This window comes from Podarcis cretensis, assembly GCF_951804945.1.
Source record: "Podarcis cretensis genome assembly, chromosome: 1".
NCBI classification, from domain to species: domain Eukaryota; kingdom Metazoa; phylum Chordata; class Lepidosauria; order Squamata; family Lacertidae; genus Podarcis; species Podarcis cretensis.
In genome coordinates this window covers 107712376-107727460 of record NC_137170.1, presented here as the reverse complement: position 1 = coordinate 107727460, position 15085 = coordinate 107712376, and the positions used below count along the sequence as shown (strand labels likewise).

The following is a 15085-nucleotide window of genomic DNA, read 5'->3' as shown; positions in this document are numbered from 1 at the left end:
CCACTGCCCTAGACCGGGGGTCGGCAACCTGCGGCTCCAGAGCCGCATGCGGCTCTTTAATGCCTTTGCTGCGGCTCCGGGGCGGAGGCAAGGGGAGGAGGCGCATTTTCTGGGCGGAAACACGCAAAAAGCCGCTTATGATTGGATCACTCCCTTATCTACTGGGGGCACCTTGATCGCGCCGAAAACCTCTCCATTTGGATCGCTTGCTGCCTATCCAAGTCGATTCGCTGCTAGGAGCCCAGCGCGCTACGCAAGCTCATCGCCGCATTTTACCTTTCCTGGGGAGGACTCAGCGCGCCTGGCGGATCAGGTTGGGGGCGGATCAAGTCGCGGTCGCGTGGAATTTGTGCTTTGTGACCGTTTGAAGTGGGGGTTTTTTCTTGGGAGGCTGGGCGGCGGGAAGAGAGGGAGGCTTGTGGTAGCGTCGGGGCTTGTCTCTAGCAAAGTAAGTCCTTGCTATTTGGTCACATGCGCAGCATTCTCCTTGTGGGGGTGAGGTGGCTTCGGCGCTCCAACGCTGGCTTTGCCGGCTGCTTTTAAAAGCGTCGGAAGCAGCTGTGCTGTTGCTGGGTAACCGGATCGCCCCAGCAGCCATCTTATCTGCCCATGTGGTCTTCTGAGGCGGCCGCCATCTTACTATAGGCAATTCCACGTGGGAGTTAGTTGCCTGAAGCCCCTTTTTAGTTGCTTGAAGCCCCTTTTTAAACTTAAGCAGGGGAAAGTTTGGTGAATAGCTAATGCTTTCCTTGGGGAACGTTATGCAACAGCTTATTGCTGGTCTTTGTCGTCCCGCCTTTGTAAGCAGGCTGCATTGAAAGGGGGCATATACACTGGTCACTGTTTTGAAGGGGAGTGAAGAACACACACTCAAAAAAAGGTAACTTGTTAATGTATTGTTTATTTCTATGAGGAGGAGTAATTCTGAGGGGTCAAACAAAGAAATAATAAAAAGTGTCATAAAAGGTATTTTTATAATGATGAGGATGACATTGGGCCCTCATTATTAATTATTATTTACATCAGGCACTGATTATGATTTATGGTACACTGGGGCCCTGATTAATTTTCTATGGCATTTTGGGGCATTGATTATTGGGTGTAATGGGTATGAGTTACTCGTGCGTAAACTGCCGCCTCTCTAGGCTTAATTGCCTTGTTAAACCGTTCTGACTGCACAGCCCATCTCCGCGTAGCTGTCTCAGCGGAATCCGTCTGTGGGCGTTTCTTAAACCTCTTCCAGCATAGAAGCTGTCTGACTCCCAGTTGCCTCCTCCTCTCACTGCGCAGGAGTCTTCTGCGCAGGGAGGGCGTGGGTAGTGGAGGACCTGTGCTCTACTCACTGATGTCCAGAGAAGAATCCCGGAGCTCTCTCTCCGCTTCCCCATCTGCCCCCCTTTATCCCTGGTGTTGCGCTGATTTCCTTCCCCCTCTACCGAGCTGCTTCTCCCCCTGGTGCTGGGTCTTTCGCCAGCAGAATCTGGGAGCCTCCCCTTCGCCTCTCACTCTGATGTCAGTTCCCTGACATCGGGCATAGCAAATTTTGCTATGGAGACCTCTGATTTCTAATTACGTCCCTGTTTTGGACCCCCGGTAGGCCAGCCATGGATAAAGGCAAGAAAAGAAAAATTTCTGAAGAAAACAGAATGTTTAATGATACATGGACAGAATCATTTGCATTCTCTACTGACAAGACTGGTTTACCAGTATGCTTAATATGTGGTGAGAAATTTGCAAACAACAAAAAGTCAAATATTGCAAGACATTTCCAGAATAAACACGCAGCCTTTGCTGAAAAATATCCAGATGGAGATGAGAGACGAAAAGCCGTTGCAGAACTTATGAGGAAGGTTGATAGGAGCAAAAATAATTTCAGGAATTGGGTGAAGTCTGCAAATTCCACAACGTATGCTAGCTTTGTAGCCGCTCAGGAAATAGTCAAGCACGGGAAGCCATTCACAGATGGAGAGTATATAAAAGAAGCATTCATTAAGGTTTCGGAACATCTATACATGGACTTCAAAAACAAGAATGAAATTGTGCAGAAAATCAAAGACATGCCTCTGTCTGCGAAGACTGTTAAAGACAGAACCCTAAAAATGGCAGAAAACATTAGCAAACAGCAAATTCAAGACATTAATTCAGCTGTGGCGTACTCCATCGCCTGTGATGAGTCCAAAGATAAAGGTGATATTGAACAAATAGCGCTGTTCTGCCGATATGTGAACTCTTTTGGGCCACAGGAAGAACTGATTGAGCTGATACCACTAAAAGACCAAACAAGGGGTGAGGATATCTGTAAGGCTGTCCTGGACTTTTTAAGTGCTAAAAAAATAAACACCAACCACCTGGTCTCAGTGGCTACTGATGGGGCACCGAGCATGAGAGGAGCACAGAAGGGCTTTGTGGCTCTACTGCAGAAGGCACTGGGTAGAACGCTGCTGTCATTTCATTGCATCCTGCACCAAGAGGCATTGTGTGCTCAAACATTCCCCCCCGAATGCACAAAAGTGATGGATGTGGTCATTCAGATTGTTAATAAGATAATGGCAAAGGGTTTAAACCACCGCCAGTTTCGTTTGCTATTGGATGAGGTGGAAAGCACATATTCGGACCTCCTGCTCCACAACAAGGTCCGGTGGTTGTCCAGAGGCGAGGTGCTAAAACGCTTTGTCACATGTTTGGAAGAAGTAAAAACCTTCCTGGCCAGCAAAGAGCTTACCTTTGCTGAGCTGGAACAGCCAGAGTGGCTGGAAAAATTACATTTTATGGTAGACATGACAGCCCATCTAAACACGCTAAATACAACCCTTCAGGGGAAAGGAGGCACAGCCCTGCACATGCTGGAGGAGGTTTTGGCATTTGAGCGCAAGTTGACAGTGTTTGTCAAAGATTTCCAGAGAGGTACACTGTCTCACTTTCCCTCTTTGAGAGAGTTCAAACAAAGTCATGATACGATAAATTTGGAATATTTCAAGTCTGCAATCACCGCAATGCAAAGTTCGTTTGGGAAACGATTCTGTGGTTTCAGAGAGGAAAAAAACACATTATCCTTCCCTGTCACTCCCCTGGCGATCGATCCATCCCTATTGAATATGACTGCATTTCCAGGTGTAAGTCAACCTGATCTTGAGCTGGAACTGGCCGATATAGCCGACAAAGATATATGGGTGTCCAAGTTCAAATGCTTGACCGCTACTCTTGAGGATGTTGCCCGTCAGAAGGCCATTCTGGCTCAGAATCATAAATGGAGTGATATTGAAAACCTTCCCAAACAGGACAAACTTGTATTCGAAACATGGAATGCCATCCCCAACACTTATATAAACATGAAAAACTATGCATTTGGAGTCCTGTCGATCTTCGGTTCCACATATGTATGTGAGCAGGTCTTCTCCAACATGAACTATATTAAAAACAAACATCGATCACGCCTCACAGATGACAGCTTGCAAGCCTGTGTGAAAATGAAGGTGACGTCTTACAGCCCTGATGTGCAGACACTGAGCACTGAGGTTCAGGAGCAAAAGTCCCATTAACCTGGTTACCTGGTTGTAAATTAAATATTTTAATTAGCTATTAATTTGTCCTTTTTTCTTGAGATTGACAGCTGACTGCACGATCCTGTATATATAGCATTAAGGCAAGAAACAATATATACAGTGTTATATTTGTTTTAAATGTTGCAATGTTTTTGCGGCTCCCAGTTGTTGTTTTTCTTCGGAAACGGGTCCAAAAGTGGCTCTTTTTGTCTTAAAGGTTGCAGACCCCTGCCCTAGACCATATGGCAAAAGGAAGGGGGACAGAAAAAATAATGGTGTATAAAGGAGCTGAATCAATGCAGTCTGACTGAAATGGGGTACTAGGGCTAGTATTTATTTTTTTATAATAAAGCTGAGATCTGGATGTATTGTGTTTATTAACAACTTAATAAAGGTTTTGTAACCTAGTCACTTGTGCGGGGTTTAACCTAGCCTCTCCCACTGTAATGGGCAAGTTTAATACATACACATTTTAGAGAAATACATTAGATATATATATGAAAATAAGCAATTGCTCTCTCCACCCCCCCACCCAGTTAAAAAGATGGCAGCAACTCTAACCATACAATATTCCGGTCACTTTTTCCTAGGCAAGTTAGCTTCTTTCTTACCTTTCTTTCTTATCATCTTTCAAAACTTTTAGAATATCATATAACTGAAGAAGCAATTCAGACACTGCCAAAAACAGTTTCTCTTGCCAACTCAAAAGAAAATAATAAATCTGGGTGCTGCAAAAGTAGGCTGCAAAAGGGCCTAGTTCTGTCACCAGCTAAAGCACCTCTCAGTTGCACCTCTCAACTACTTGCATGTTCCTTTATGAGTAACCTTTGTATATTCAATTATTATTACTTTATTATATAATATGGCGATCATGCTAACTTACAGCACACTTAAAACTAAATTAAAAGCACATGGTCTAACAACAACTTTTATAATTCTAGCCCTGCACAACCTTTTTTTTTTTTTGACCCTGTGATTATTAAGATCCCAAGCTGACGTCTAGCTGTTTTCCTTCATGTCTTGCAACACAAAAAGCTCCTGGCCAATGCTCCCCTGTATGTAATTAATTTGGCCAATTGCTTCTGCTAAGTGCCCTTTTCTGACTTCATAGTCTATAATCTGCTTCTTAACATTTGAACAAACTGTTCAGCCAAGTCATTGAGGACTGGGTGTTGTGTAGTCCTGGTTAAGCATGTGATTTTGCTGAAGTTCTTGAATTCCATTAAATGGCTGATGAAACAAACAATGGGAGTGTTATTACTGACCATATGCTTTGAGATTCTCTTTGACAGATTCCCATTATCTTCTCTTTTCCTTGGCAAACAGATTGTAGAATTGTAGAACTGCAATGATGTGTACTGATGTTGTGGAAATCACACAGAACCATTTTGATGAGAAATTCAAGGCAATGCATGTTTGGCCCTTGAAAGGCCTAATAAAACGCTTGGACAGGCTCTAGTATCTTTCGCATTTTCTAGATGGCCCTATCTGGAGAGATTCTGGATTCCCTATAATTCCAGCTGTCCATTTTTCTACTATGGACACATTTTCAGACGGACTGTTTGTATTTTGCTCCCAAGTTCCCTTTTGGCAACTAAACTCATTTATGTCTCGGGTGTTAAAATTTCAACTTTCTGAGGCATTGATATTTCAGCTTTGAACTGATGATATAAATGGCACTTGGGAAAGGCACCCCGATGGGAGGTCCTTTTATGAGGCCGGTGTTATACATTAGTTGTGAGGCTCCTATGCTTTCGCTAAATACAGATTCTATCCCATTTGTTCCCTTGCTTATATTAGGATTGCTGAAATTACATTAGACATCCACATTTTGAGCCAGAGTCCTAAATGCACTGTGATGCTTACAGCAAACACTTGTAATATGAGCCTCATTCATTTCATTAGACGAAAGCAGATGCATTCTGCATTGCCAGTGAAAAGAAAGTGGAAAGTTCATTGTGTGTGTGTGTGCATGCATTAAAATCCTAACCCAAGCGTCCATAATCACTGGAAAGAAAGAAAGAAAGAAAGAAAGAAAGAAAGAAAGAAAGAAAGAAAGAATTCTCCATTATTTATTTGTAGATCATACTCTGCATAGGTATTTGAATGTCTTGCTGAGTTCTGATTTCACAGAGGAGCAGAGCCCGGCATTTCAACCATGCAGTAGACATTATAGAAATATATATTCTGGAGCTGAATAAAGATGTCAATCTGATGGTCTGTTATTAAGGTAAAAGGTCATCTATATAAACATTGGTGAGATTTCCTAACAGCCCCCTCTCCAAACCAAATGGAGGGCCTCTTTATCTATTTGCTCATAATTCTTTTCGAGTGCTGTGAACAAACGAGATGCAAATAGAGCTGGTCTTTCCCAACTGTCAGGCTAGGCGCGCTGCATCATATCTGCATGACATGGGGTGAGGAATTGCAAAGGAAGTTCTGGGTCACCAGTGACAGAGAGACTGGCGTTCCTGCCGTGAAGCTGTGCAGACTAGCATCTGATGCTTTTCAGAAACCTTCCTGGGCCAGTTAAGATGGATGTTGTTGTTTGTCTGCAAGGCTGGAAACGAGTAGAAAAATAAATAAATGGTATCTTTGTACATTTAAGCTAAAATTTTAACACACATTTATTCCAAAAATGAAAACAAAGGCTTTTGACAGAGTTAAAAAATTACAGCACTCAAAATATTAACTTAAAAACAACGATCAGCATTAGCAGGGTGCTTTGGTCCCACTCTGATGGGTAAACAAACCGCTTTAATATTTTTGTGAATTTTGTTGCAGCAAGAGAGATGTGTTCTCTAAGATCTTAGGCTGTTTAGGATTCTATGGGTAAAATGACTCCAGCACTTTGACTTGTGTGGGGAGGCTAATTGAAAGTCAGGGCAAACTTTTCAGTGTTTGTATCACATATTCTTGTATCCAACTCTTGCAAGGAGTTGGTTCATTGTACCAACTGAAGCTTCTGGAGAGTTTTCTGGGCTACCTCTGCTCATAGAGGTCAACTTTTCCCTTTTCTTGCAAGGAATCCTATTCAGAATAAGGGAATTTCCTTTAAAAAAGGGAAACGTTGACAGCTATGCCTCTGCCAAGTACATGTTGCTGTAGTTAAACCCTGAAGTTATAAAAGTGAGACTGACAAGTGCTAGGTCTCTGTCGTGAGCACAGCTTTCAGGTACATTCTTATTAAGACAAGCCAAACACAGATGTTTAGAAAGTTTGTAGGAATTTTAATTTGGCTTAGTTTATTCTATTGTGATTGATGATAATTTATCATTTTACCATTTTTGTAAACCGCAGTGTAGTGTTCAGACTACACATCTCAGGGAAAACCAACATGGTTCTTATTAGACGTTGCACTGAAACTACCACCAGCCCAAGCCAGCATAGCCGATGGCCAGGGAAGATAGGAACTGGTGCCCTTCAATTGTTGCTGGACTACAAGGTGGCAAGAACTTCCTGTCCACTGGTTTCTAAATACTTCCACCAAGTACTTTCAGTTCCATCTTTAGTTCCATTTTCCACTGCTCTTTGACTAGTTTAACACAGTTTCCAGGCAGTAGTTTTGAAGAGAGATTCCTGCTGCTGGATTTGATGCAGAAAAATGGAGCTAGATGTCATTATCATATTGATGAAACTGCACTTTAAAATTATAGACAGTCTATTTCAGCAGCTTTATGTAGATGTTAAAAGAAGAAGAAGCAGTGGAGGCAAGAACAAGGCTTGTGAGATGCTCAAGAAAGCGTTTGGGAGAAGACGACGACAAAGGCTCATGAAGCTGCTTTCTGGAACCGTCCTATCACATAGAACAGATCCATTTCAGTGCAATCCCTCTGTCCTTCCAGGTTACTCCAGCAGTTTAACAGGAGAGCCCATGATATATAAAAAAAACTGCTGAGTGAACTAATAGAATGAACCAGGTAAAATTGCTTTTGTCATTCTGCGGATGCAAACTGTTTACGAGGCTGGCTAAAGCAATATTAGTCCTGTGCCCAATTTGCAGCGCCCAAGAAAGCCTGGAGCTGTGAAGTGATTGCATGCTCAAAAAGTAAAGGATCATCACCATTTACAGATTTTCCCCGAGGAAGAGTAATGTCCACATGATTCAAAGGATGAGGCAATTCCTGTTGCTGTAATGCTTTGCCATCAGTAGTGGGCACATACTAAGCCATTCACTGGAAAGGACTGCAAGAGTCCAATGAGCAAATAGTTGCACATACCTTACCAGATACTCTATAGTATCAGAGAGAGAGAGAGAGACTGACTGACTGACAGACAGACAAGACACACACCTAAGTAAATGCAACAAGAGGCAACTGGTCATCCCTCCACCTTGCAGATATGTCACATCAAACTACTCACCATTTTGGCTCAACAGAGGAGGGATGTTTCATGCCATCATGGTAGAATATTCCACATATTTCAAATATTGTGTCCTCTCACATTCATTGCAAGTCTTCTTCAGTGAATGCTCTTAAGTGTCTTCTTTGAACCCTGGCCAGTCTGAACCCTTTCGAGTATTAGAGAGCTTGGTCCCAGAGAATGGAAGATGGGGTGCTCAAGGGCTATCATTTTAGTGGCTATGATAAACTCTTATTAGGGAAGTGGGTAATTTGAGACCTAGGTTCTACCCACCCCATTCTGATCTTCAGCCCATTTACAACAATGAAACACAGCACATAGATCATGTTATGAGTACTGAAGTTTCACATAACCTGATTAAACAAAGCTGAGAATCTCTGTGAAAAACAAACCTATCCAAGACGAGGTTATAAAGTAGAAAAGTATAAACACATATCTCTAAGACCTAAGTATTAAAATCAGCAAGTGCTTGAATAAGGCTTGATACCTAATACACAATTTGGATTGATGTCTGTCATACTTCAGGGGGAGAGCTCCAAAGTCTGGGTGCCACAACCAAAAAAGGCCGTAAGGTGTACCTGTGCAGCTGACAGAATCAGGAGGGCCTGATCTGTAGATCTCAAGGAATGGGCAGGCAGATATGGAAGGTGTTTTCTCATATAAATGGGTACCAAGTTGTTGTATAGCGGCAACATCACCTTACACCTTGCACTTTTGAGGAGACAGTACAAATGTTCGAGGAAATGTGTAAGATGCTTGCAGTAGGTTGCAAGCTAGCTGCTGAATTCTGCACTAGCCTCAGTTTCTTGACCAGCCTCAAGGAAAGCATTGCTGTAGTCCAATGACAATGTGCAGATTATTCGGCTTCAAAGGGAGTTGCCTCACTCATAAACATTTTTTTTAAAAAATATGTAAAACTCGTTGACTTTAATTGCAACCTCATATGGCCATTCTCAGGTACGAGCCAGTGCCATCCTGGAATGTTTGGCTTGGAGTCTGCAGATCTTTCTCCAGTTTGATGGCTAACTCTGTTCCTCGCAAGCAGATCTTCTAATAGTGGATTAAATCAAGAGAAAGCTGATTTCACATGGGATTTAAAGTGTGACTTCCTCTATGTCCAACTGAGCATGTTTTTGTCACAATTTTCTATTGGCTACAGAATGAATTCTGTTTTACAGACTTCGTCACCTCTAACTATAAAAAAGCATAACTTTCTCTAACTCTCTTCCAATAGTTCTAATATATACCCCCACCTCCTGCAAGACTGTTAAGTCTGTAGGATAGCTTGCTGAGGCTTTTGCCTCTGCGTTATGCCAAGGCATTCGTTTTTAGCAAACACAGATTAATTAAAAGCAAATCTCATATGATGAGCGTCCACAACTTAGCTGAAAGAGGAATATTGTTTTCTAAAGAATTTTTGACAATACCATAAAATTCTGAGAGAAGCCTGAGTCTTGTTTGGAGCATGTTGATTAGTGAGGTTTAATTTTCTATAGCTCTTTCTGATATTGTTGTAAATATTTTCATCTATTATGCATAAGAAGGAAGTACATTAATCTGTCAGAATATAAATGATTTTCATCCGGCCACCATGGCTTTTGAAGGATTTATTCCACGTCTGTTGTGCTATTGTTTGCCCCCAGGATGTGTAATATATATTTTAAGGGAATGTGGCTTATAGTGAGACACCTATATTATGTGTGTGATTAATATTAGTGTTACAATGAATGAGGTCTTGTGGTCTGTCTTTGCTCTTATAGCGACTTAATCATTTCTCTCAACAGCCCAGTCATCTTAATAAAACATTCCACATGCTAGTTTGTTTTTCTGCAAAATGACAAATGCAACTGTGGTAAGATGTGAATTTTTCTGTTACTAAATGTATAGGATCATGAATTTAATTTACCGTACTGCACACACATGATTGCATTATACAGAACTGTGGATTCTTAATCCAAACCTATTCTCCCCCTCTCCCTGCCTTGCTTATTGTGAATTCCATTGTAAACTTTGCAAAATTATATACTGAAAGTTCAGCTCAGAGTGTAAGGGACAGAATACTGGGGGTTTTGGTTATAAAATTGTCATCTGTGAACAGTGTGGCTATGTAGATGCATATTTCAAGGATCATGTTTAAATTTGCAACCAATTGTGAAATTACTTGACCTGCCAGATCACCTGGTTTACATACCTATTCACTGAGTATCCTTTCTGAGAGTTACGGGGCTGCGCTGTGAATCATGTTGTTATTCTTTTTCTTTAGCTAAGCTCTCATGTGACAAATTGAAAACCTTCTAAAATACAGGAGGATAAAATGCAGCCGCCCAGATCTTGCAACTCTAGTGTCTGTGCTTGGAAGCTTCAGGCACACATGATGTTCTGCTCGAGGAGGGATTAGCTCGTCACTTTCAGCGCTGGGAAATGCTCTGTTGTGCATAGTGGAGAAGGGAACATGGGTGAGCCTTTCTGATACTGAAGGGAATAGGACAGTCCCAGCAAAAACATGTGTTCAGTCGAGGCTTGCAGAACTATGGATAGCGGTGGCCGAGAAAACCATAAGGCAGAGAACACCCTTCTGGAACTGAGGATGGGCTGACACAGATTGTTCTATGTATTAGAATCACAGATTGTTCTATGTATTAGAATGAAAGTCATATTTCTATGTATTAGAATGAAAGTCATATTTCCTTGCTCATTTGTTTAATAGACCAGTGTTGTAAGAGAAACACCTCACAGATGGTCAAACATAGCATATTATTATTATTTCTTAAATTTGTATACTGCCCTTCATCCGTAGATCTCAGGGCAGTTCACAACATAAAATTTTATATAAGAACGAAAACAAATAAATAACAACATATTTAAAAGGGCATCAGATGTCAATCAGCCAAAGACCTGGTTGAAGAGGAATGCTTTTGCCTGGCACCTAAAAATGTATAATGAAGGTGCCAGCTTAACTTCCTTGAGGACAGCATTCCACAAATGGGGAGCCACTGCAGAAAGGGAGCTGCCACCTTCCAGACCTCTCATGGAGGATGCACATGAAGAAGGGCCTTAGATGATGATCTCAGGGTAAGTTCATACAGAGAGAGGTGGCTATTGATTTATTGTGGTCCTTGGCCGTTTAAGGCTTCATAAGTCAAAGCCAGCATTTTGATTTGGGCCTGGAAGCTGATTGGCAGCCAGTGCAGTCAGACCAGGATTGGTGGAATATGTTCAAACCGTCTTGCCCCTGGCCATTGAATTCATTGTTGGCTGAAGTTTCCAACTAGCCTTCAGAGACAGCCCTTATAACACAAACTCTTTAAAGACGTTCTCCTCTGAGTTCTAGCAGGATGATTCCCCATGTTCTGTTATCCAGTAGTTGTATGATGTTGTGCAGCCTTTGCATTTTGAAACCATTTTTTGGAAGTATGGGTTGGAGCTTGACATCCATGATCACTTCTTAGAGAAGGGCTTTCCTACCTCTGTTTTCTATGCACTCAAGCGGCATGTTCCAGGAATAGATTGGGGTGGGGTGGGGAGGAGAGGAGAGGAGAGGGAGGAGAAGTCCCCTTGTGTGAGCAGAAGTCATTTCACTTCGTTGGATTCAGCCTTAAGGATACCATTAGGAGGAAACTATAAGGATCAGATCCTCCAGGAAATGCTGTCCTGAATTTTCCCCCAAGCGAGGAATGAGCTGAATCCAGTTGAGTCTTGCTGCTGACCCAACAAATATTTCCTTGAGTAGAAAGGGAAAAGTGATTTTTGTAAATTCTCCGTTTTCCTTCCAACCATTGCACCACAAACATAAGGTGAGAAAAAGAGTTCTGCTAGATCAGGCCAAAGCTCCATCTTGTCCAGCATCCTATTCTCACAGTGGCCAACCAGGTGTCCATGGGAAGCCTGCAAGCAGGTCTTGAGTGCAGCAGCACTTTCCTTGATCCTAAAGGTCTTCCAGTCCTTTGGAGCAGAGATGGCCAGGCACAGGGAAGATTCAGCACCCACCGAAGACTTGCTTCTTCAAAGTCGGAGGCTCCATTGAAGCAGAGGGACACAACTGGACAGAACTGTCAGCAGAGAGACACAAATTGAATACAACCTTCAATTATTATGATACTGGAAACCCACGATCACCTAGGTGATGGGGTTCAGAGAGGAGATTGTAGGAAGCTGAACCATATGCCAAACATTTCTACAATGTTGTGTAGCTGAATAGTCTGGCAGGGAAGACATGTACAAAGGAATAAGGACGTCATCTTGATTGCTAGATGTTTTACCTGGGGCTGCAATCCAGCAGGTCTGCTTCTCCCGCCCCCCAGTGGAACTCAGAGGATGGGATGTAGGAGTTTTCAAAGATTAGCAAAGGATTTGTGGGGCTGTGATATATCTAAATGATAATGGGGGTCAGGAGGCATGGCCAGTGGTATTGTAATATTTGTCAAGGAGCCTGACATGGTTTGAGACAAACAGTTCCTGTTAGGACGTTTACATAAAATATTAGTATTTTTATAAAGCAAACATGTAGATATCACTGATTTTAAAATACCTAAAGTTATCAGACATCTAATGAAAGTTGTCTGCAATGCAGAACAAGAGGGGAGGAGGTGGGGTGGAGAGAAGGGTAATTGCACTAAATTCAGCCAGGATACGGCAGACAAGGGCTTTAAAAACTTCAGAAACATCAATTAAAGCTCAAGTTCTGTGCAATAAGCATCAAAAATTGATAAAAACTCAAATTTAGGTTTTTAGATTTAGTGTTTAAATCAATCAACTGCAAACAAGATTTAATTAAAGAATATTATTTCAAAGTGTAATTACCTACTGGGATTAGAATGAACCTCTATTGCCCATAATGTTCTCCTACTGTGATCCCACACTGAAAAATGTTGAGTTTTAGATTAATATGCATCTTGTAAGTACAAGTCCTAATCTCAATCTTAAAGGACATTTAAAACACACTTGGAACCTTCTATGCAATCAAGCACAGTGTGACTACAATGTCCACCATGCTAAATTTGTGATTACATTTTTTATGTGCATGATTTAAATCGCTTTAGCAGCCGTCCAGGGAGCATTTTACCCTGCATATTAATTACACAAAGGCTTTGTCATGTGAGGGTCTCAGTGGTCATGGTCTGTAATCCAGCTCATTTGAACTGTGAGTACAGTTTTTGAGCATGCTGTGCACATCAAGCCTGGCTTTAAAGCTAGAATATGCCGAGATGGTTAACAGGTATGGTTCCGGCTTAAGGAATGAATGCCATTTATTTAGTGACATCTGCAAACTAATTGCTTAAAAATCTGATATAGCAAAAGGCATAAAAGGCTGAAGAAAGGATGCTATTAACACACAATAAAAATATGGCAAAGGAGTTTCTTTTTGTAGCTTTGTCTTGTTTTTTTCCCTTTTAAATAGAAGCACCTAAATAACAATGCTATTATTAAATGAAACAGCCATCATTTACATATAAAAGCTGATTGGTCTTATGTTCGAAATGTACTTTAATTTAGCAGTGCTTCACAACACCCTCTGATCCTTTTTAGGATTTGTAAATATCCTTTTCATGTTCCTTTGTGTGTGTGTGTGTGTGTGTGTGTGTGTGTGTGTGTGTTGTCTTTGCTTGTTTTGATATAGTTTATCTTATTTAAATCCCAGAAGGTGGCAAGGTACCCAGAAATTGCTAGGTACATTTTCCCACTATATGCTATTAACGTATCTAGCGGGCATCTAGCAGAATTTTATTCAGGAACAATATGAAACCTGCGTGCTTTTTCAGCAGATAAAATCCCCTCTTTCTGTTACTTGACATGGAAATATCTTATTAGAACATTGTTCTTAGATGGGAGTTCAGGAACTGGTTCTGATGGATGTCCTCAGTGCGTCACACAAACACTTCTCATTGTCCACTCACTTCACAGATTTATCCACTGTATATGTGCACTTAATGGTGGTCTGTTGAGGAGGGGCCTACATGTACCACAGAATGAGTGGGTGGAATTTAACATTGCACTTGTATGATATGGGAATTTCTGTTTGCCAGACAGAATAATCTCCCCTCTCTTCCCTCCTGTGTGCTGTTCTAGGGATTCTTCTTCTGAGAGGATGGGGGGGGGGGGTCCAGGAGGGGGGGGGCCCTTGGGGGGGTCCAGGAGTCCTTCTCCTGGCTTCCGCTTTGAGTTTGAGTTCAGTCCAGCTCAGAGTCCTGAGACAGCAGAGTGGTCTGTTCTACATCCACCTGGAGGACAGTGGGGCTGTCATTTTTTCATTCTTCCTCATGTCAAAGTACAACACCCTGCTAGTAGAAAACTAGCACTTAAAGGAGTAGTATTGGTTAGAACCTTGTGTTAGTTTTTTAATTTTATTTTCAGGAAGGGTTTGGGGTTGTTGTGTTTTTGGCATAGTGGAAGATTCAGAACATCGCCCAGTACTATAATTTGTAATTACTTTTTAGAATGACCAGCAGATCAGAAACAATGCAGTCCATTGGTGTGCATTTTTACAATGGTATTCTAAGGCAATTCATTGGAACGACACTCCCTTTGCCCCCCTCTCCCGTCAGATGCACCAGGTAACGTGAGTGCTATCTAGGCTGAAGATCATGTTTTGGAAAACACAGTGCAAAATGAGTACACTAATTGACAGATTTATGCATGAAAACCTGTGGGCTGTGTACAAGACTGCAACTGAAGGGTGACCTAGCCACATGTTTCTCCTCTTGACCTTATCATGGAAGAAATGGCAGTCTCTTGATGTACAGACAACTTATTTCACAGGCAGCTCCTCTTACCCTGCAATGCTAGAAGGAGAATTAGGAGACGCTGCTTGCTCAGTTTGTTCATGTTGGAACAGAGAGGGTTCAAAAGAGAAGCCCCAGACTTTGAAGTCTCAGACTGGGGGTGAAGAGCAGAGTTTACCATCTGTGATGAAACCCAAGAAAGAGTCACCTCAAAGACCATTTGAGCAACTATGAGTGAAACTGTCATGGGCTATTTTTCCTTCTCTACTTCATTGGTCGAGCAATCTGTATATTTGGTTGGACTGGGAAATCCCATCACAATAATAAAAGTAAAAAAAGGAACAAAACATGTGAAGATTCATAATATTCTTGTGATCTTTGAAGAGCTGTTTTTATTGAAGGATGGGGTGCTGTGAAGCTGATGTTTCTGCATCTTTAAAGGGATGACTTATGTGAACTAAC

The 15085-nt window shown here is 41.8% G+C and overlaps 1 protein-coding gene across 2 annotated transcripts; it reads left to right on the top strand.

Moving 5' to 3' along the window:
* Nucleotides 1-265: 265 nt before the first annotated feature.
* Nucleotides 266-3583, top strand: LOC307217452 (general transcription factor II-I repeat domain-containing protein 2-like). Of its 2 annotated transcripts, none has more exons than XM_079978626.1 (2): nucleotides 266-880; nucleotides 1598-3583. In XM_079978626.1, the coding sequence occupies exon 2, from the start codon at nucleotides 1605-1607 to the stop codon at nucleotides 3537-3539; it is 1935 nt and encodes a 644-aa protein (XP_079834752.1). In that variant the 5' UTR covers nucleotides 266-880; nucleotides 1598-1604; the 3' UTR covers nucleotides 3540-3583. The 2 variants fall into 2 exon arrangements, with proteins under 2 accessions (XP_079834752.1, XP_079834751.1); XM_079978625.1 differs by lacking the exon at nucleotides 266-880 and adding an exon at nucleotides 906-1100 and having other exon boundaries at nucleotides 1533-3583.
* Nucleotides 3584-15085: the final 11502 nt, after the last annotated feature.

Bases quoted from the DNA above. Each gene is read 5' to 3' on its own strand.
- LOC307217452 (XM_079978626.1), top strand. From the start codon at position 1,605: ATGGATAAAGGCAAGAAAAGAAAAATTTCTGAAGAAAACAGAATGTTT.